Source organism: Dendronephthya gigantea, unplaced genomic scaffold (assembly GCF_004324835.1).
Source record: "Dendronephthya gigantea isolate DGI-Jeju-01 unplaced genomic scaffold, DenGig_1.0 000262F, whole genome shotgun sequence".
Lineage (NCBI taxonomy): Eukaryota > Metazoa > Cnidaria > Anthozoa > Malacalcyonacea > Nephtheidae > Dendronephthya > Dendronephthya gigantea.
Genome location: NW_021163272.1, coordinates 110,001 through 132,705, shown reverse-complemented (window position 1 = coordinate 132,705; position 22,705 = coordinate 110,001). Strand labels below are relative to the sequence as shown.

Below are 22,705 nucleotides of genomic sequence, written 5' to 3'. Positions count from 1 at the left end.
TTTGCAAATTGGGTTTTAGCCCGGTACACAACCCCCCCCCCTCCGCCAATATAACTCATATTCCGCCGCTATTGGAAATGATAATACGGATTTCCCATATGGCAGAAGAGCATCTACTCAAGGCCGCGCATGACTCAGTTGTACTAAAAGCCAGAAGGACGCAAAAGTAAAATATCGTTAAAACTGCATGTGTCCAGTGACAGTTCCAATTGATGTACATGTACATTATGCACGTTTTGATTTTTAAACCTTTAAAGGAAAGGCAATTTTTGGAATTATGATAAACATCTCAATTTATTTCAATAATTTTTTAACCGATCGCAGGGAGTTGCAAATTTGCTTCGCTGGGCCGGAGAGGAAAGATTAGGGGTCCTGCACTGAAAAAATGTCACAGGCCCTGGGAAGTTACAATACTAGTCAATAGCCTTGAATATGCAAAGTATTCTCAACACAAAAAGATTGCCCTTTTCTTATAAACAAAATCTGTAAGCATGATTTCTGATGTACTTGACTGCTTGCCGAACTTTTAAAATTGAATAAATGCTTCAAAGTTGTACAGTTGAAAAGACTCAAGTGTATGCATGGTGTTGTTCGGATAAATATATGTGTTGTGACAAACCGGGCCAACTTAGGATTGCGACGAAACTCGGAATGTGGAATAACCAGATTTCATCTCCGCGAAATGAAAACGCTGTTTGGAAGAGGAAATTAACATCTGAGTAGGGTTGAGAAATCTTTTATGGCTTCAGGACCATCTACCTTAGAAAGACAGTGTTGCATTTGATTATCCATGGACGCGGGTAAGGACCGAACAAAGAATGTTATATATACGCATACCAATTTAATTAAACATTGACCAATTCCGTACTGCATGCATGTTTTATATCGACAATCTATACCGAGGAAACATTGCATTGAATGTGAACGAACTGAGTACTCTTAATACAAGGATATTGCCCAACTCATAAAACTTCAAATCAACCCAAATATTCGTATATAATGAATAATCAATATTTCTGACCAAAACTGAAGGCTGATCCGTGCACATCCTATGTGGGGTTCACAATGTCATTCTGAAGGTCATATTAACACAAGTAATTCTGCCCAGCAGGTTTCTCATCAAACCGTCACCGAGCGTGCGAGACACGGTCAATTCTAAATGCGATGAAAATCACGAATCACAGAACTGATTTTTCAAGTCCTCCATTTCAGAATTTGATTGAGAAAACAAACGTGCCCGCTTTTCCCTGTTTAAGTTGTACTGTGTAAGCGCAGCAGATGAAACTCCGAGTGATGAAAAAATTTTAATTAGGTATATAATTAATCTTTCTGTCGACACTCTTATTAGGCGAACGCTTACAACTGAAGATATATGTGTGGTGAAATTTACCTTGCATGTTTCGTCTCCCACATATGGGAGCACAATTAGGGCACTTTTTGCATCACATGCATAGGTTGTTACAAATCACTGTTGGTCTGATTTTTGGGATAGTAATGCTAGGTTTTATAACTACAATTTTATGAATGTAAAACAAAAAATGCTCTGAGCCAGTGAAAGAGAATATTTACGACGAATTTTACGAGGTATTTAAAACGGCAGATTCGAGAATAAATTATTATCTTTATTCTGACAAACAGTGACTCGCATGCATGCAAGCCACAAAAAACAATAATAAATCTTCTATTATATACCCCATGCTTTAGATTTGGTATGTCCACTATAACCTTGACTCGTAAATATGGTGATGTTGACAGAAATACTTGATTTCAAATTTTCCACCTTTGGAATGCTCCTTGGCAATTAACATTGAAGGAGAGCCTTTTGTAATTCCGAACATATTAGTAGAGCAATCTGGACTACCAAATTCGGCTTGGGAAAATGTATGAAGAGAGCCCGCCAAAAGCTGCGTTGATTTATTTCTGCCTTTAGAGTATAATGCAATAAAATAAGTGTACTGGTAGAAAATATCACAGCTATATGTTACAGGAAAAATGTACCCCATCCACAACTTTTTGCATATGACCGTCCTCATAGGGAGATAGAAATGACAAAAAAAAAGCAATAAAGAACTTTTGAAAAGATTGCATAATATATCTTACTAACACAGATCCCTCCCTCCCTTGTGGTTGTCAATATTGTGGAAACCCTGACCCCATCAAGCTTTGGCTCGAAATTCAACGCGCCTGATCACTATATGGTAAGGTCTATGGTTCAGTTTTCCAATTTTTACACAACAGCTGCAATTGTTTGGCATAATGATAAAGCATTCAAACTCTGACAAAACTTGAAAAGGCTTCTTTTTTGCGGACATTCTGTACATCTCGTGAAACGTATCAGACCACAGGTATGTCATAAATTTGATGATACTGACAGAAATATGACAGAAACTTGATTTTGCAATTTCATCAACTTTGGAATGCTTTCTGGAATGTTTTGTTGCAAAAAAATTTAAATGATTGAACATCAGATTTGTAATTCTATATCAGAAAAGGAATTTTAATGACCACAATAAGGCGCGGGAAAATTTACAAACAAAGCCCGCCAAAACGTTCGTCGATTTGAATTCTGAGTCATATGATAGACAGCTATACATCTTGCAAAACATTGAACGAATAATCACCATTAATAATAAACACAAGCAATACTGTAACACAGCATGCCTCAGAGCGGCGTTTGTCGAGTGGAGGGCTGTACACAACATGGATTGTTCTTTAAACGACTTGACAGGCATCTTAAAAGAGTTCATCCGTCTATTACCATGGCGCAGCATCAAAAATACCAAACCCCAAGTGCCATAAGAAGGACTTGCACAAAATCCTCAGCTGACCGTCACGCAAGAAGAACCTGCCATGTACCTGGCTGTCGATATTACAATATTCCAGTTTCAAGAATCTCAGATCATTTACGCCGACGACACCGGATCAGCATCAAAGAACACGAGTCTCTCTACGTTAAAGTCTCTGCCGAAAACAGTAACTGTGACCAGTTTGGCAACTCATCATTTATAAATGTTGTTTATACTCTGCCTGGCGCATGCCGCTTCTGGGAAGACGAAAATTCTCCTTGGATTGAGTTGTATGGAAATGACAAAAACCAATGAACTCAGTGTTCTGTTGACAGCGTCAGTAAATTGCTTTCCTGACAATATGGAGGCATTACCATAGACAACGGCTTTAATTTACTTTTCTTGACAGACATTCTACAATAAAAAGTGACAAATACATGTAGTGAAACTAATATCAATAAGTAGATATACAGGGTGAGTCAAAAAAAAAGTCCCCCCTATTGAAATGAAGCCTTTGTTGATTTGAATGCATGATCAACGCAATAGTGTGTAAATAGCATAGTTATTAGGTTGAGGCATTCAAATAAAGCGTCTTGCTTTCAATTGGGTTTATCATAATAGCTAATATACACATGCATGGTGCATGGAGGCAGTGGCGCAATTAGAACGTTAATTGGGGGTGGGGTGAAAATTTATATAGCCGACGGATTTCTTTTGTAAGTGCAATAGCTTACATTGAATATTCACCTGCCCCCAATTATCGTTTTATATAGTTACTCCCCTGATAGGAGGACAAAAGAAACTTTTAAACCGTAAAAGAAAACTAATTAATTTACGCTATACTCCCATGCTTACAAATTTTCAAATGCCCATTTCATTGCTGCTTTGAGATGCTTTAATAAATATGCAAATCAGTTCCACACACTAGTGGTTGTATTTTTCATCTTAATTGTATGGTGTATACAGCGTGTGATATGACCTAATTCACAAAATTTGGTTGGGTATGAACTTCATTAATTATTCAAGAATTTAACAAGTATTAAGTATACTTATAACTAATAATGCACGATTGAGTATCTAGTAGAATTTCGGGATCTCTGTTAACGATAGGTCGAATAACAATATTAACAAGTGGGTTAATGCTTTGTCTGCCGCATAAGAATACCATGCATAGGTAGCCTACGAATTACGACTACTGTGAATTCATGCAGGCTCACGGAAAATCCACACATGATGTTAAGGCCATGTTACATGCATGGTGCAATTTTTCTTGCAACTTGCAATGCAATTCTTCTTTTGAGAGATGTAAATTTGGCAACTACCGAACTTTTGTCTTTATTACACTTCGTGGCGTTTCTTACACTTACTAATTTAAGACTCTTCACTAATTTACATCCTTAAAAGTAGAATTGCAATGCAAGTTGCAAGAAAAATTGCACCGCGTAACATAACTTTTATTCAAAGATATTTTTTCCTAACGCTACTTGTCTCTCACCTCTAAATACTCGCCCTTCGTTATTGGTGATGCAGACTCCCCACAGCAAAATGAGCAGAGAACTGTGGTTGTTCTTAGGTAATGAAATATTCCTTTGCCTGAAAAAAATAAAACAATGTATTTGTCTTAAAACTGAGAATCATTTTCTAAAATTTTTTACCGTTTTATTCCCAGTAAGAAATAGAATAAGATCCTAGAACTTAGTATTAGCCAACTATTGCATGTTCTTGTCTTGTTCTGTAATTATATTTGCATGCACGATAAATTCACCGTTAAACATTAAAAAAATAAATGCAACATGCGTTTTAAGTGAGCCAAATTAGTCATAATAATACCGGTATTAAAATAGGAGACCTCATGTTAACTCGTGAATATCTATTTACACTAAAGGATACAGCAGAGCTATTCAACATTTTTTAAATCACTTGTACGATATATCATTACTTGTCATGCATGTTGCCTTACAATGTTTCTTGTCTCAAATTTTACTGCGACGTTTAGAGGCCTCTATCCGAGGATTACTATTTGAATGAGTAATTGGCGCACTTTTTTGGCGCCAAATGACTAACTAGAAATATCGTATTACAGCAATGGTGCATTAAAAACTGCGCGATCACCATTTCCAAGCGCACTTGCAACCAGCAACGCTAGAAGACAGACAGAAGAAAAGCCTGCAGAAGAAACAGATAAACGTTCAAAACGAAACGTTAAGAAAGATTTGAAGAGGGAAATCAGCTAGATAAGGTATGGAAAATAGAAGAACTTTAAGAACGATATGATACGAGTTTACCAGCAAATTTGCATTGTATTAACACTGAACTATCCCAATTGCTAATCGATTGACCGTACTGGAATTTTCAATAAATCGAATCATAACCATTGGAATACAAATGTTTCAATCAATACATCTTTCCTTTGCATATGTTACGATATGTCTTTGTGACGGACACCAATTCAACTTACATCTTATATCTTGCATTTATATGTAGCATGTTCAAATCGTAGCGAAACATTTATTCCCTCCTTTCGATATCAGAATTAGCTATTAATTATAACAACCATCTAGAGTAAAAATTTCATATGCTATATGAATTGGTACATATAACTTCAAATATATTCAATTACTCATGTATACACTGCGCCATTATAGCTATATAAGCGCGCCGTTTTTAAATTCTATTCGCGCCGTTTTTAAATTCTATTCGCGCCATTTTTTGAATTCTATAATTCGCGCCACTTTCAAATTTTTGGCGCGAATCAATCTTGACATGCACATGCGAGTGTATATAATTGCAATATAAATCCAGCCTATTTTTGGCATTCATCATTTTACATTCATGCAGTTATACACCGCCAATGTTTATTACCTATATTGCTGCCATGCACAATGGAACATAATGTGCATCGGAAAATTTACCAATCCGAATACTTCTGATCGAGAAACCCGGCAGCGACTATAAATGAAAACCGTGCATGAACACATTGCTTTTCACTTTCAGTCATTGAAAGGCGCCTACACCACAGAATTTGGGAATGCAAACCGGCTGCAATGTATATAATTCAGCTGTACGCGCAGAATTCCAATGTATAGGGCATGCCGCGTAGACGGACTAAAAATAAATGTCACCAATTAAGAAATCCGACGCAAGTTTTAATGGCAAATTCGCTGATGCAATCATGGACATTTCACTCTGAAACAAAGAACGCATGAAAAGGGAATATATTTTCGTGTGCAAGTGTACAGACACAGCCCATGCGAGATTAAGAATACCGAATCACGTTATAACTATGTACAAGCGCACTAAACCACATTACACGCATATAATTTTCATCAAATGCTTCAACAAGGTGAAAATCCTCAACTCAAAAGTGTGTTTAAGAAAAAGCTAGTTACTTATTACACATGCATTGTGATTGACAGTCATACAATGCTAACACTCGCAGCGGTTGAAATAAGCAACAGTTTAATCACTGGTTTAATTTAGGTAAAAATTATATAAAACGAAACTATCGAAGACTTCCAAGGCCGGTTGTAAAGCGCTATCCTCCGGATAGTGGTTTTTTGAATCGCTTTAAAATCGCCCGTTAACTTTGATTAATTAAATCTTACAGTATGCCGAAAAAAGGATATACTCTTTAATAATCTTTATTATATATTATATATTATATTATATATATATATTATATATTATATATTATATATTATATATTATATATTATATATATATATATATATATATATATATATATATTATATATTATATATTATATATAATATTATATATATATATATATATATACTAGTAGAATTTGCACGGGCGGACTGCATGTTGCTCATCACGTAAAAAATCGAAAGACAGGGTTTTAGTTATACCACCAGCATTATTGAAGGAAAAACTACATTTTTCCAAATGATTTATGATCATTTTATGATCATTTGGCCCAAACAATTTATCATCATTTGGCAAATTTATAGGTAGCTATACAGGGTGTCCCAAAAAAAAGTCCCCGCTATTGAAATGAAGCTTTTGTTGGAATTTGAATGCATGATCAACGCAGTAGTGTGTAAATAGCATATTTATTAGGTTGAGGCATTCAAATAAAGCGTCTTGCTTTCAATTGGGTTTATCATAATATTAAGGCAATCAGATTCGAACAAAGGCTTGATTTCAATAGAGGGGACATTTTTTTGGGACACCCTGTATATAGCTATTCTGTTTAAAAAAAAACCAAAACGGCAAAGCCATAAAAATTGTTTTAATTAGCAAATCCGTCATAAGTTTCCAAAAGTAAAAAAAAATGAAAAATATGTTTTCTATTAATTGGAAACACCCCCTCCATTTCGTAGCACTAAGGGCTGTACATGATCAAGGGTATAGGGACAACTTTACCAAGCGTTTACTATCCCCTAGTTTTTGCGCAGGCACCGGTAGGAAAAGTTAGTCCCGGAGGCCGAGACAAGGTGTTTACATGGATAAACGTTGTCCCTACCATGCACTATAGGGTTATCCTCTTTGGTAAACAGGATGTCCCCCACCTACCAACCGAGGCGGTGAGTGTAAAACCTTTCATATAAACACTTGCATATAAACATATATAATAAATGCTCCAACGAATTTGTCTATTAGAAGTTTTATATTATATATTGGATATTCGAATTCGAAGCTTTCAACTATAGAACATTCTATATTTCCATTTTTCATGTGTGTTTCAAGCAAAAAACGAACATTTATTCGTTCAGTTTCAAATATTTATTTACTCAAAGTATTTCGTTAAAGGTTTGTTTTTATCGTGCATTTGCAAAATGAATAAAATACAGTGCTATAATCACCGAAGCAGTTGTCACCGCGTATATTCATTCGTCGCAAATTATCTATAGGTCAAGCGCATGTGGGAGCTGATTAAGGCGTTATTTACTTTTCATTTAATTGACTTTATTTTTCAGTTGAAAAATGTACTATATTTTATCTCATAAACTATATAAAATAGTATTAATGGAAATTGAACTGCAATATTCATATATATAGTCTATATTCGCTACTTAGCTAATTTGGAAGTTAGAGATCATGCATATATATATATATATATATATATATATATATATATATATATATATATATATATATATATATATATATACGAACAATTTTCGATGATTAAACTGCAGCGGAGGTCATTCCAAGCCACAACTCCCCTGTAGGCAAATTTTCCATTTATTTTTAATTGATTAGGTAATGTTAAATGAAGTATCGAATTTGTCCTAGTAAACATTTCTGTTAACTTTGGTAGCATGTTATTTCTATAACTTAGAATCGCTAAGTTGACGTTTTCTAATTTAGAAACTCCATTTCCCAAAATTTTCTAATTTAAAACTCCATTTGCCTTTGGTGTTTTTGTGAAGAACTTGCCAAACGACCAACCATGTCAGACGACCAAGGAATGTGATCAACACGCAGAAACAAGGTAGCGTTTAAAGTAAAAGTATTTATATTATATTGACATGCATGGGTGTTCTACCGTATAACACTCATATTTTCCATATTTCACCAGTGAAAAATAAAAAAAATATGTAATGGGTGTTTTTTGTTTTACAGCTTTGTTTTGTTTTATTATTAATAATTTATTGAGTTTCTTCTCATTTTTGTCCATAATAAACGGAACATTCGCTGGAAGATATGGATTTTTCATATGTTCTCTTGTCAAAAAAAAATCTCACTCATTCCATGCGCTCACTCGTTTTTACTACTCGAACACACAACCCATATTTTCTTGCAACCGTTTAATATCCTATACCGCCCCAGATTGAGCACCACCCCAAAATGAGCGCGCCGCATTTGCGATTACTGCAGCCTAATATTAAGAGGGCATTTTATATCTTATAGAGAAAAGGACAATTCTCCCTACCTAAAGACGAAGAACACCTCGAGGAAAGATACATCGATGATGATATCGGTACTAAATCAGTATAATTTAATTTTCTTGACCGGCAGACCGGCCCATATAGCAATTGCCAGCTACGCTTATATCATAAACTTTATACATATAATTATCAAGTCATTCTATTTTTCCATTTTATTATTCCATTTTTCAGGTCGAGGAGTTTTTACCACAAAAACATTCTCCAAAGGGGATTTCCTTCTAGAATACAAAGGGGAATTAATTTCTCAAGAGGAAGGTTACATTAGAGAGAAGAATTACCCTGACGACCTTGGAAGCTTTCTTTTCTTTTTCCAACAAGGAAATGCCTCATTGTGGTATGTTCAGGCTAATAACGTCCATCCAAGCACTGCTTCAACATTTAGGACTGCTTTTCACTTACGCGATTTTCATACGCACGTACACGCACGTAAAAGTCTAAATCCTTATATATGTCATAAAGCCAGATGAATATATCGAAAGAACCTAGTTTTCCGTATATTTTAGTATGCAATTGTTGATCCATGTGTTAAATATAATCAAAATTTGGAAGCATTTAAATTTTTCTGCGCGTAAAAAAACGAGACAGTGGAAGGCAGCCCTTACTAAGTGTTTGAATAATTTGCTTGAAATATATTTTTAAACAATGAGTATTGTACGTGCTATTTCGTTGAACCTAAATTACTACATTGGCTCGATCGTCATGTTTGCTGTGACTGTTTTAAATTCAGGCTTAGGTGTTTCTTTTTGAAAGTGCTACACCTACGCGGCCTGGAGCCGAAGAATGTCGCTTCTATAAACAAATTCTCCTGAAAGGTCGAAATAAGGTCATTTTATTTGAAAATTCAGTCTTTCAACTAGTGCAATCATTTCGGGCAGGATAATAATTTTTTTCTTCCAAAAAACTTCCATTGTTGTTATGCACGGTAAATGCCTCAGATGCACAAGCACAATTATAGTACTTTGAACTATAGATGTCCAAGTTGAAAATTAATCAATCTTCAATGAACTTATACAATTGTTTAGTTTTTGTTTCACTGCATGATATCTTTATGAATTCTGATGCATTGATACGCCTTAGCAGCAGTTGGTACAATTGCGGGTTGAAATGCGTGTTACTATAAACGAGTTTTATATACACACAAAATTCCAACTATGGACTCTTATGTATATTAACTAAAATTATATTACAGTGTCGATGCAACTTATTCAGACGGACTTGGAAGACTGGTTAATGATGCCGAGGCAAGAGTGGCGAATTGTCTGATGAAAAGACTCATCATTAATAGTCAACCTCACTTGGCAATTTATGCTAAGAGGGATCTATGTAAAAACGAAGAGTTACGCTACGATTACGGTGTGAAGGACCTTCCATGGCGAATTCAAAAGGGTATATAAATGACATAAATTAAACTTGCATGTCTTTTATAGCTCAACCGAAATGAATGACAAACTTAGCAAACTTGACAAACCATTTTATACGGTCTGAAGAAAACTTATACTTTTTTAAAAATTGACCACTGGATTCAAATTATTATAATTCTAATTAACCATTATACCCTACAGACCGATTAAAACACAAACGAGAAAAATTCACAGGGCTAACGATCGCAGAGAAGGCAAATGAAAGTGCCAAAGGTTGGTTAGAATAACTGAAAAGATAGAGTTTATATTTACTTAGCAAACATGCATCTTTGAAGCCAATTTGAAGCCGAATTGAGCACCAGAGTCCCTTTCTATTCTTTTTCGGTGCGATTGCCAGCAGTGGCGTAGCCAGCATCATTAATTGGGGGCATATATTCATATATATTCATGTTAGAAGACTGTAAAGACGATTGATTTGAAAAGAAATTAATCCTGCGTATCGTGAATATATGAATATGCCCCCCCCCAACTAATGTTCTGGCTACGTCATGCACCGATCGCCAGCCGTGAAGGCAAAAAATGAAAATAGACTTCATGGCACCATGGTTCCTAATTGGCTTCAAAGGTGACCACCAAGTTATAGTCCCAGTTCACATAGAGCACCCATGGTTTGTCCTTGTGCCTTAGGGCGTTATTTTCATATCGGGGTACTGTAAAATCTTGTAGTAACGTTATCTAATAGAAGATTATAGTCAAACTCAATATTGCAAAATATCATTATTATAATATTCATATTTCGATAATAAAACAATGCAATGAACTGTTTTTAAGTAGCATTCAGTGAGTATAAACTATAACGCAGAGGACGCCGGAAGATCGATAAAAGACGATAATTGGGGGGGGGCATATATATTCATATATTCAAGTTCACAGACCGTAAAAACAATCAATTTCAAAAGAAAGCAATAATGCAGAACTCGAATATATATGAATATATGCCTCCCCAATTATCGATGTTTCGGCGTGCCTGCTATAACGAACATTGCCTGGTACAAGACTTTTAGTTTCTGTAAAAGCTTATTGAAAATACGCTGATTTGTAGACCAACAAAATGAGGACACTCCCCTCGGATCCATGGTTATTGATGATCATGCTCAAGTTACTAGTAAGTAGTTGTTAGTTTAATGCACGACATTTACGCCTAGATGCAGTTAAAGTAGCATTAATAAATTTTTCTACGTTGCAGGCCAAGCGAACAACCAGAGTAATATTTCGTGTGTCACGCCTGTGTTTCCACAAAGGCATTTGGAGGATTATGTCATTACACGTATGTGATTGCTCATGTAATTTCACAATTGAAACTTTTCTTAACCTGTATCTGAGGAATATATAAAAAAATAAAACAAGGGCAGCAGCTACTTTCATGCATGCAGTAAAACTAAGCAATATCAGATAAGTTGATAAAAAAGCAAGCCATTGCTGTTAGCCATAGAGATTTCATGCAGAGGTGACATTTAGTTGTTGTTAATTGTTGGGTGCTCATTTGAAATATTTTTATAACTATGTAACGAAGCCTACACCCATGACGAGTCTGTCGCCTTGGAAACAGACAATCATGTCCTGGTTGCCAGTAAGTGTTGTAAATTTAGTGTACGTTATAATATACATTCTCGGACAGGTATATATGCCGTGGCGTAGCGAGCCCGACAATTTAGTCATGCTATGCTAATATTTTGGTGTTCATTGACTGTGAAAACAATGAATTTCTAAGGAAATGAATAATGATAATAATATAAAATTTGCGTAGCATGACTAAATCGTCAGGCTGGCTACGCCACTGTATATAGATGTGAAGAGGGGCGTAGCTAGAACGAGAATCGGAGGGCGAGGCTGTTTATTCAGATATCTATTTCTGTCCGATGGATTTCTTTTGTAACACTTACAAAAGAAATCCGTCGGCCATGCCCTGAATATAAACTGGATGTGAAAATATTTCTTCCAGAAAAATGATATAAATGTAACGTTCTCTTAACTCTGAACAGCTACGGCTACTTAATTGACGAGGCAAAATAAACTAATGAAAAAAAAGAAATCAGTTTAATATTTAAAAACAAAGTATAGCTGCATGTATACTGCATGCACAGCTTAACGAGAAAATGATCCAAATATTCGTGCATTCACATTAGTATGTCTGCTTTACCTCGAATGACCAACTTGAAGAGGCTTAAAGTTTTTAACAAAACAAACCGATTTTAATTATGAAAGGTCCATCATGTATGTCCACAAAAATTAACGTAAATTATAGCACCCGTTACCTTTTGATTATAACTCCCGTCTATATAGTGTGACCTCTGGTTAGCCTTAGTAGTTGTGTATTTTCATTGAAGTTTACCTTCATATATGTAGAACAAGAAAATGACGATGCGACAGTTTCCAACGAAATAGATGACTACGCTCAGATTACATGTAAGTAAAAAGTGTACATTTAATGCATTCTATAAACATTTGTTTTTAAGGGGAATTTGTAGCCACCTTAGCTGAAGCCAGAAATGAGTGGCAGTCATGCATAGCTAAATAGCTATATTCACAGGAAAACGCGAAAAAATAAATGCAGCCATATTTGTGTCTTGTGCACAATATCATTGTTCACGAATCCGCAAAAAGTAGCCACTCTATTTTCCCTTGATATTTGTCTCGTATACCAAAAAATAAACTTATAATGAAAAAATAAACTTATAATGACACTGTCATTACTTTTGCACAATTATAAAGCACTGTCAGTGATTGATAAACAAGAGAAATTAAAGGAAAGTGTCATTGGTAGGTCTCAACAAGTTTTAAACCAGTCAAGATTAATATATATATATATATACACCCGTTTGCAAAAACGTTGGCCGCAGATAGATATATAGATAGATACTCAAAATCTAATTAGAATTGCATATGTTGTGTAATCTGATTGAAATCCCATGATATCCCATGAAATCCAAATGTGATTATATGCATTTCTATACAAGATACATATGAAATATAACGGCACATCAACTATAACTTATATATCTGCATGCTGCCAATTCACAATATGGCATTAAAAAATTACGTTACACGTATTGTTTGATCGAAAGCTTATGGTAACGGTTTAATTCTAAGATATACGTTATATTGTTATTTATAAAATGTTTTCCTTTAGGAATATGTATCATACATTAAAAAGTTTATGCTTATATAATAATATAGAACAAGAAAAAGACAACTCTGCTACCGGTGCAGAATTTTCCATGGAAATTGATGGACAAATCCAGCAGAGTAAGTTATATACAAGAATATAAATTATAGTTATATATTCCTCTTTAGCAAAGATTATTGCATCAACGTTACACCACGGGAATTGAATATATTCGGAGTATATACATTCAATAGTGTAAGCAATTATTCTTACGCGGTACATCAGTGCATGTGATTAGCTGGTACAAGGTAATGTACATAATTCATATAATTCAATATATAAATATATAATATAAATGTTTACGTACATGTAGAACACCATAATGAATCTACTATAGTTTCCATGGAGATCGATGATCATTCCATGCAGATTACCAGTAAGTAAACGTTGTAACTTGACTAAAAAAGATAAACAATCTGACATTTTGCACTTCGTAGTATACATGTAATTTCAAACTTTAGATATAACAGATGATCAGTGCCATGTTTGCTTTGGGGAGGTATCGGGGGCACATATGTGCGCATCATGTCATCGTGCTGTCCATGTATTTTGCGGTGTTGGAATAGGGCCAGAAGGCTATGGGCAAGAAGTAAGGTGTTTCAAATGCCAGAATACGGGTGAGTGAACGTGAGTTAATTGAAAAAATTCCATTCGGTAAAATTCCTTTAGGTTTATCCAATTTATATTCGCTCTAGCACTTATATATCAATTATATACCTTTTGACAAAAAATCCTTGGTTTAAAGACAGAACAAAGAACAACAAGAGACAAGTGCTGCATATTTAATATCACAGGACATTCACTCCGATCGCTTACCATATCATAAATAGGACACGCGCAAAGAACATTCTGACTTGAGTAGCATAATAATAGTTAATTAAAAAAAATGAAATTAACAACAAAAATAGAATTTTTGAGAATTTTGCACTCAATGCTGAATATCGCATTATACAACTATTTGTAAGGTTAACCTAGCTATTCCTTGTCAATTTAATTTGTTTTAATAAACTAGTATTCCCTGCCCGAATTTGTTCCTTACGTGAAGTCGGTTTATATAATTATGCATTATTCTCTCTATTTTGCAGATAATTTACTTCATCCAAACGAAACTGGCCCAGGTCCTAATTCTAAAATTGAGGTATTTTAACGCGTTTTGGGCATTTTGCCTTTCTATTTTGAGCTCATATTTTAGAAATATGCACGAGAAAAAGAATATGGTACAAAAATGGAAAGCGAGTGCATGCAACTTATAATTACAACATAAAAAGTACTAAATATATTTTATATAGGAAGAGAGCCAAAGTTCCAGTGACGAGTATGTACCTAGCACAGATGAAGAAGGTATGCATCAGGTCATGTGTATCGCAAAATATCGGGCAAAATACTTTTCGCACAGACGTCGTAGTCGGTTAATAAGCCTAAGTTTAATATTTTCTTTTTAGACAAAGATTCTGAGTCTGAAGATGACGATGAGTATGCATTTAAAGGTACACATGCTAGTTTATATATAAAAATTGTAGGAATAAAAACTATAAACGCTAAGAAATATTCAAGGGAAAAATACCACATAGCTATAAGTCGTATCGGGATATTGCTTATTTATCTCTTGCAATTCTGAAGAAACTGTTTAAGACAGTAAATGTACGATGTCTTAAACTAGCTAAATCTATAAGATTATTACAAATCAAACGTCTCAATGAAACGACTCACGGATGCACGAATAGCCGATTAATTGGTGGCTAGTAGACTAACCAGATAAACAAGTTGTTAATACTAAGCGCGCAATGCAGGTTGGCGAGTAAATGGTACTAAAGAATGCGAGAAATGCCTCCCTGATACTCCTATACGGAGTATCCGTGATTCAAAAATGAGTTCTAACCTTACCGGAAAATATTTTTCAAATCTCTTAGATGGAACAGACAAGTCCCTAATAAGAACTGACAGCAGCGCTAGTGAAGCAATCAAGAAATCTGGAGGTAAATTAATTTTATAGTGCATGTCAATTGATGCTTGCAATCCTCTCTATATAGACATAGTCCAAGTCCTTACAATTTTCCAACCAGTCAGATAACGTCTTGTCATGTCAGCGCCGTAGTCAAGAAATTTTAAGAAATTCTTTGTTGATCAATCTTTCTTTTTATCTGCATGTAGTGTATATAATGTCAAGCAGTGAAAAAGATGGAAGAAGAGTATACGACAAAAAAAATGCCTGCTACTTTTGTGAGAAGGAATTTGGCAAGCTTGGTCGACATCTCTTCCAAGTCCATAAAAATGAAAAAGAAGTGGCAGAAATTGTAGCTCTCGAAAAAAACGACAGAACGCGCCAGTTGGTACTGACAAATTGTGTCGCCTTGGTAATTTTAACCACAACTTGAAAGTGTTGGAGGTTCATGAAGGTGAACTAAAGGTAATGCGGAGACCAGGAGAAAACGAAGATAAAGACCCCTCCAATTACTTGCCCTGTCAGTTTTGTCATGGTTTCTTCCAGAAAAAGGATCTATACCGACACTGCCCAAAATGTCCTTTCGCTCAAGAAATAAACCACACCATGAAATCCAAGAAGCTGCAGCATGCGGGAAGATTGTTGTTGGCAGCAAATAAATTTCCATCCGGTGCTAGTCAACAACTATCAGATAACGTCTTGGCAATAATGGCGATGGATGATGTCAGCGCTGTAGTCAGAACTGATGAAACAATCCTAAGGGTGGGCTCCACACTAATAGAGAAACGCGGCAATGAAAAAGCTGTGGAAGTTTCACAACAAATGCGTATTCTTGCCCGATTGCTCATAAAGGTTAGAGAGTTATGTTGTGTTCCAACTTTATCGCTTGAGAAGAGTTTGACGCCAGCACAATTTGATAACCATCTTGCCAGCGCAAGATATCTTGGTGGATACACAGGAGCACCGAACACCAGTGCGGATCGTTTCAAATCCCCGTCGACAGCTGCCAAATGCGGATATGCCTTAAAAAAAGCGGCGTATGTAGTAAAAGGCCAGGCATTGCGAAGAAAAGACATGGAAGCAAAAAACGACGTCGATCTGTTCCTAGAGCTGTACGAGGGAGAATGGAGCGCCAAAGTAACATCTCAAGCCCTGGATAATTTGTCATTTAAAAAACACAACAAGCCACAACTCCTGCCAATAACAAACGACCTACTAGCCCTGCGAACTTTCCTCAACGAGCAGATTTTGGAACTTAGCGAGGATGTGAAGAAAAACCCTATGCAAGAAAATTGGAGGAAACTTGCTAATTCAGCCTTAGCAAGACTGATTATGTTCAATAAACGGAGAGGTACCAAAACGCTCATGTTTATGTTCTGGGAGACTGATATTATTCAATGCTATTATTTTATATTATAATATCTTATCAAAGGACAGGGCAATAAAAATCATTTTTGCCTTGTTCAAAACATATACTTTCACCTTTCTTACTTTTGGATATCACATGTACTTGTTTGTGGTAAATGACTTTCGCGTTCTTTTAAATGCGAAAAAATAAGCTTTGGCAGATAAATAATTAAATTATTCAAAGTTACATGTATCTATACTAAACAAATAAACTTCATGTTAACAGGTGGGGAGGCTTCTCGAATGAAACTCGATGCTTTCCAAGGGAGGCCTTTGTGGGGCAACATTCACAACGAGGGAATAGTTTCTGCCCTTTCAGCCACTGAAAGAGAACTCTGCAAACGGTACGTGATAAAGTTAGCTACATTTTCATTATCTATATAAGTCAGCATAATGTTAATTGTAGAGAAAACCGGAAAAACAACTTACGCGCTTCATTACAAGGCAAACCTATAATAGTATAACGGTGACAGTCCAGAAAGGTTGAAACTTATAGTCCCATTATATAACCTGACGTATTATCCTAAAATAAATTAAACTCTAGGTTTGACATGGTGGAAATTCTTGGAAAACGAAACAGAAAAGTTCCCGTGTTGCTGACACCTGATGTAAAAGCTGCCATACTTGTCTTGAACAGGACAAGGGAAGATGGGAATGTGAACGAAGAAAATCCCTATGTTTTCGCAGTGAATGACGGAAGTTCAAAACAGTTTTTACGAGGGAACGATGTTATACGTCATGCATGTAAAATGGTTGATCTTAAAAATCCCGACGTGATTACTTCAACCAACCTCCGAAAGTATGTGGCAACTGTGTCGCAGCTCGTTGACATGGATCAAAATGAATTGGGATGGCTGGCAACTCATCTTGGCCACGACGTGCACATCCATAAAGAGTTCTACAGGATGCAAGAAAGCACACTTGAGATGGCAGTAGTTGGTAACCTCTTAATGGCCATCGATGAAGGGAGGGCACACGAATTTAAAGGGAAAAACCTGCGGGACATTACACTTCAAGGTATTGTCAGAATGATAAAATTATTACATCAAACACCAAAATAAGCGCCGCCATACGGCAGACAACTTACAATTATTTACATTAACTGATTAGTATAGGTAATGATAAGAATATGTGAAGAAGAAGAATTAAAATTTCTTATCTTATTCCAGACTTTCACAATACTCAGAGTGAAGAGGATGCCGAGTCTGAGTTAGATAAAGGTAAATATTTCTAAGTAACTGTTATACCAATTCCAGTGGTGGTGTGATCCAGGTGCTGTAATATTGCGGTTAGTGATACACAGTATATATATATATATATATATATATATATATATATATATATATATATATATATATATTGTGTATGTGACATAAAACTGTTCAATTTCAGTTAACAGGCTCTTGGAGACACAATTTATGAACATTAATACATCACACAAAACCTATATATAGGCAGGTTATATGCAAATCCTATAGGCAACTACATGTACCCTTAGTGGTTATAGCTTCAGCCGGCATCCGGATCTAAATAAACTTCGTAACTTTCTTAACTGAATTTGCGCGTTGATACGAACGCTAGTAAGGCACGTTTCTCTCTGTCTCTGGGTCTCCGTTAGTAAAGTTTATCAACCTTCGGTTCATTGCGACAGGTAAAGTTGCTTAATTCAAACAGCATATTATATACCCAACAAAGCCTTCAACAACCGTGTGTTATACTGCATATATTTTATACGTATTCCTGAAATTCTTCAGGCCAAAATCTTTAAGCTGAAGTCAGAAAATTGCTAAATTGCACTTTCTATGTTACTAAATATCTCAATATATATATATATTGTAGAAAACCGATTCCCCCAGAGCAACATAACATCGCCATCGCTAACTTCTGCTGGCAAAAGGACAACGACCAAAAAGGGTAAGGCTACATATGTGGCTTTTACTAACATTAATTGCTCTCAAACAATAAATCGCTTTGCGAGCAAGTGGTACAATTGTCTTATAGTATAACTACTATAAATACCATTTTATGAGCGAAATAAACATTGCATAATTGCAATTAATTTCAGTCAATCTTTATCCCCACATACAAAGAAGTCCGAAATCCAATCCGAAAAAATATAAGGGCCTGAAGCCAATATGATGCGCACGTAAATTGGCAAAAAAATCATCAGTTGACTTACCAGGTTGTTTTCAGCCAAGCAATGTTCAATATTTTCTAAAACAGAAAATCAATATATATTACATATAAGATCTCCATGTATGGGATTTTCAATGGCTTAAATTTTCAATGCTAGACAGTTTTAAACTTTTTAACCCTAGGAACGAACAAGTCCACTGAAAAGTCTAAAAAACATTGTAACAAGAAAAGGGGAACCCTCGAGGCGGGTAAGATTGTTGCAAAAATTTTAATTTCTGCATCATCAGTGACGCATGAATTTGTATAACGGTTAACCACACTGACTGTAACATAATGACAAACACTTGAGGAACGAAGCAGACACTTACTCAGGCCTAAGTAAATTTGCTCTCATTAAATTTCACCTCTGCTATTGCATCGTTATCAATTCTTTATCGTCTTCGAATAACATGCTATCTAACGCACAAAGCAAAACCATGCAGCCGATTCGCGACAGAAAAGTTCGTAACTCTCACAATATTAAACATAGAATGCATGCAGTCCATGAATGCTTATCATATATATGTATAGTAGCTATTTTTGAGACCTTGGGAAATATTTCCCTATGCGGACCTCCAATCTGGTAAATCACATATATGGTAAATCACATATATGGTAAATCACATATATTTACTCGTTAACACATGCACGAATTAAAGTTTTTTTATTTGTCCGAAAAATGTGGATATTAACATATCATAATGCGTGGTCAAGAGTCATATGCTCAGAGGTTTCAAATTAAAAACGATATACTAACAGTCCATACCCATGCAAACGCATGCTGCGAAGATTTGTTTTATAGACTCGGCAATAGAGTAAGGTTGGTCTATCCCACGTCTTGCTAAGGATATTTTTTGGCCTTCTTTTGTGCACAAGGCACAGACCATTTTTTGAAGGGTAAATCATGCATAATCAGGCAGATTATATTCTGCAAAGGGCAAACCTAGTTAATTGAGGCTATTATTGCCACATTATGTTACTTAAGGCACTGTACAAAATAACCTTTTGGAAATAGTGAGCAGTATTTGTACTTACTCTCCGCGCCTGTCTCGGATATATTTTGTCTTTATACAAAATCGGAACATGCTGAACACAATACAAATATTTTTTCCACAAATCTCGGAAAAGATCATTCATTACAAGATCTACAAAGAGAATAAATGAAAATAACTTATCAGCAGAAATTAGTGGCATAATACTTTTATGGACTTTACATTTGAATTATCAACCGGGTAAGCTGATATATATGTAACGAACAATCAATTTTGTCACTCATAAGTCGTAACTAGATGAAAGACCGTCAGCCGTTCCATAATCATGTATTAACGAATTTAACTTACCAGGGTCTATAGCTAACTATGTTAACTTGTATTACATACAGTCTATAATGAATTTACTATAATTTATATAGGTCAGCAACGAAAGATGGTGGCGAAGAAAACGTGGACAACGCCAGAAAGAAAGGCAGCGTTGAAAACATTCCAAAAACACATTCAAAATGGAGTGCTACCCAAAAAAAAAGAGTGTGTTAAGTTTTTGGAGGAGAATCACGGGATAGTACAAAACAGAACATAAACAAACGTGAAGGATTATGTGAGAAACTACACCGTGAAAAAGAAGTAAACAAGTTTGAATCCTTTTATATTTTATTCAGAGCAGAACGCGGCTTGTTGAACTTGCCTCTTTATATATGATATTTTAGCCAGAATGCAATTTCAAATTCTTCACCAGCATTCTCGTTAATGCCGCTCTGATTCTGATCGTGAATTATAGAAGTGAAGTTGCTACGTGAATGTTAAAAAACTAAGAAACATTGTCTTTGCTGGAAACAAATGGCCAGCGATAAAACTGAATGACGTCATCGTGTGAATCAGTCGTAAATCTGCAGACGTCAAACCAATTCTATTATTTTATGTTTTCAATTATAACCTCAACATAACAAGAATGTCTTATATTAAACGGATCTCTTTTCTTCAGATTACTTTGAAAGTGATTCCAATGACAATTATGGAGCGACGACCTTAGAAGGACTATTGCAACATATAGTGACTTTGAAACTGATGACATATTTAGTGAAAGTGTACAGTAAGACCTTAATTTGTAAACAGACATTTAAGTTTAAAGCCATTTTGTTGCACAAACAATTTTCACTAAAATGTTCGCTGCAATTTTCTTCTGTTGTGATTCTAAACAATTCATTAGCCACGTTCTAAATGAAGACAGCAAGTCGGATAGTTATATGTTTGTCTACATATAACATGACTGCTCTAAGCATCGACAAACAATGATTTAATGATGTACAAAAATAACACAAACAACTGCACCATACCTGACAGCAAAAATTGTTTGTGCAAGAGTCGCAATAAAACTTTTGGGTAACTGTATTAATTAATTAATACTTCTGATTCACTTGTGCTATTATGAAAGCTAAGAAGGGAAAACTATGACATTGAGTTGTGTTCAGATATTTTTGCACAGTTTGTTTCAGATTGTTTGTTATAACATGCAATGTGCATTTAGTGCAAGCTGTAAACAAACTTTTCACATGTATATATATAATATAATCTAAGGTTTTCACACCATAAAGCATGATTCAATACAAATATTTTGTTTATGTAATTTTGTATAATGTATTGTAAATTTTAAAAATGTCATAAGTTGATTTATGTAATAGATGTATATATAGGCCCAGTTTACATTTCAATAAATTTAAGTTTGATTTTCATGGAAAACAATTATAGATTGGTATATTTTTAGGAATTATGTATTAATGGCAGATAGGTTTTGTGCTTTTTCATAATAATATACGTCACTCTATTTCTGTTTTGGCACAAATACTTTAAGACGAATGACTAAACCCATACAATTCTGCCTGCTTGAGATGAATTTTGGGTGAATAAACTGACTGGATTTAAAAAATAAGACAGCAATGCAGGCAGTAGTAATATACAATTAATAGATTGATGATCAAATATTACATTTGTGATATCAAACAGGGTTTTGAATTAACAGAGTACTGGTAGTAGCACAATTATTTTATTTTCTTACACAATTCACTTTCCAATAATACCAAAATGGGCTGATGAATGACATTGGTATTTATACCCCTGTTTATACTACATTTAATTTACTGGCACAGCACAACAAAATGGGTACTCGTACCCAATTTTATATTTTTACTAGAGTTCAGGCTACCTATACAAAGACAGACCTGTGAAATGAGCATGAGTACCCATTTTAGCCGTGCCCATAAGTGTAGCGTAAAACGAGGCTTATACTATATAGTATATAGCCTATCAAAATAGGTACTCGTAAAGCTGGCACTGCAGCCATTTTGTTTGCCCACGAGACCAAACAGTCAGGAACGTACATCAACAACAAGCTCGGAAAAAAGGAAAAGATCACTGAAAGGCAACCGCCCTCCGCTGTAATTTTAACGTAGGTGATATGCACCTGGCAATAGGGACGATAAATTTTTGTTCAGACTTCAGATACCCGATTGCACAAATTATGGACACTTATAATTTACCCTCTGACAATAAAATTCAAAATTATCTTTGAACATGTACCTTGTGGGAATAAAAATCTTCATTTCTTAGATGATTAGCCGCTAAATTCGTCCAGGACAATCCCTTCTTTAGTTTTCCAACGGGAATGGAGATCTTGCGACAAGCTTTTTATATATTATCTCATAATTTTTGAGTTCATGAATGCGAACACATATTATCCTCCATTGGATTGTATCGATCAGGTTCGTCAACCTTGTCTTTGACTCTGCCGTTTGATATCGTACTAGGTCCCGTTCAAAATCTCCAACTGTATTTTATTGATTTATTCATATAATATCTACTATTTCTACTATTATAAAATGGCGCATAAACATTATTTGTCTT

At 35.2% G+C, this 22,705-nt stretch overlaps 1 protein-coding gene across 1 annotated transcript; it reads left to right on the top strand.

Moving 5' to 3' along the window:
- The first annotated feature begins 9,749 nt into the window (after positions 1–9,749).
- LOC114541041 lies at positions 9,750–20,387 on the top strand. The gene is made up of 23 exons (XM_028561033.1): positions 9,750–9,787; positions 9,891–10,087; positions 10,264–10,335; positions 11,165–11,227; positions 11,309–11,389; positions 11,636–11,692; positions 12,469–12,528; positions 12,835–12,882; positions 13,300–13,368; positions 13,602–13,664; positions 13,750–13,905; positions 14,374–14,426; positions 14,578–14,629; positions 14,731–14,775; positions 15,199–15,264; positions 15,440–15,618; positions 15,777–16,581; positions 16,864–16,981; positions 17,182–17,654; positions 17,807–17,857; positions 18,477–18,551; positions 18,956–19,021; positions 20,224–20,387. Exons 1-23 carry the CDS (start codon positions 9,750–9,752, stop codon positions 20,385–20,387), a joined length of 3,051 nt encoding a protein of 1,016 aa, XP_028416834.1.
- Positions 20,388–22,705: the final 2,318 nt, after the last annotated feature.

Excerpts from the sequence above, each read along its gene's own strand:
- LOC114541041 (XM_028561033.1), top strand. The coding sequence starts at position 9,750 with ATGAATTCTGATGCATTGATACGCCTTAGCAGCAGTTG. Across the intron at positions 14,427-14,577 it reads GTCCTAATTCTAAAATTGAG|GAAGAGAGCCAAAGTTCCAG; the intron begins GTATTTTAACGC and ends TATTTTATATAG. Across the intron at positions 19,022-20,223 it reads AAGGGGAACCCTCGAGGCGG|GTCAGCAACGAAAGATGGTG; the intron begins GTAAGATTGTTG and ends TAATTTATATAG.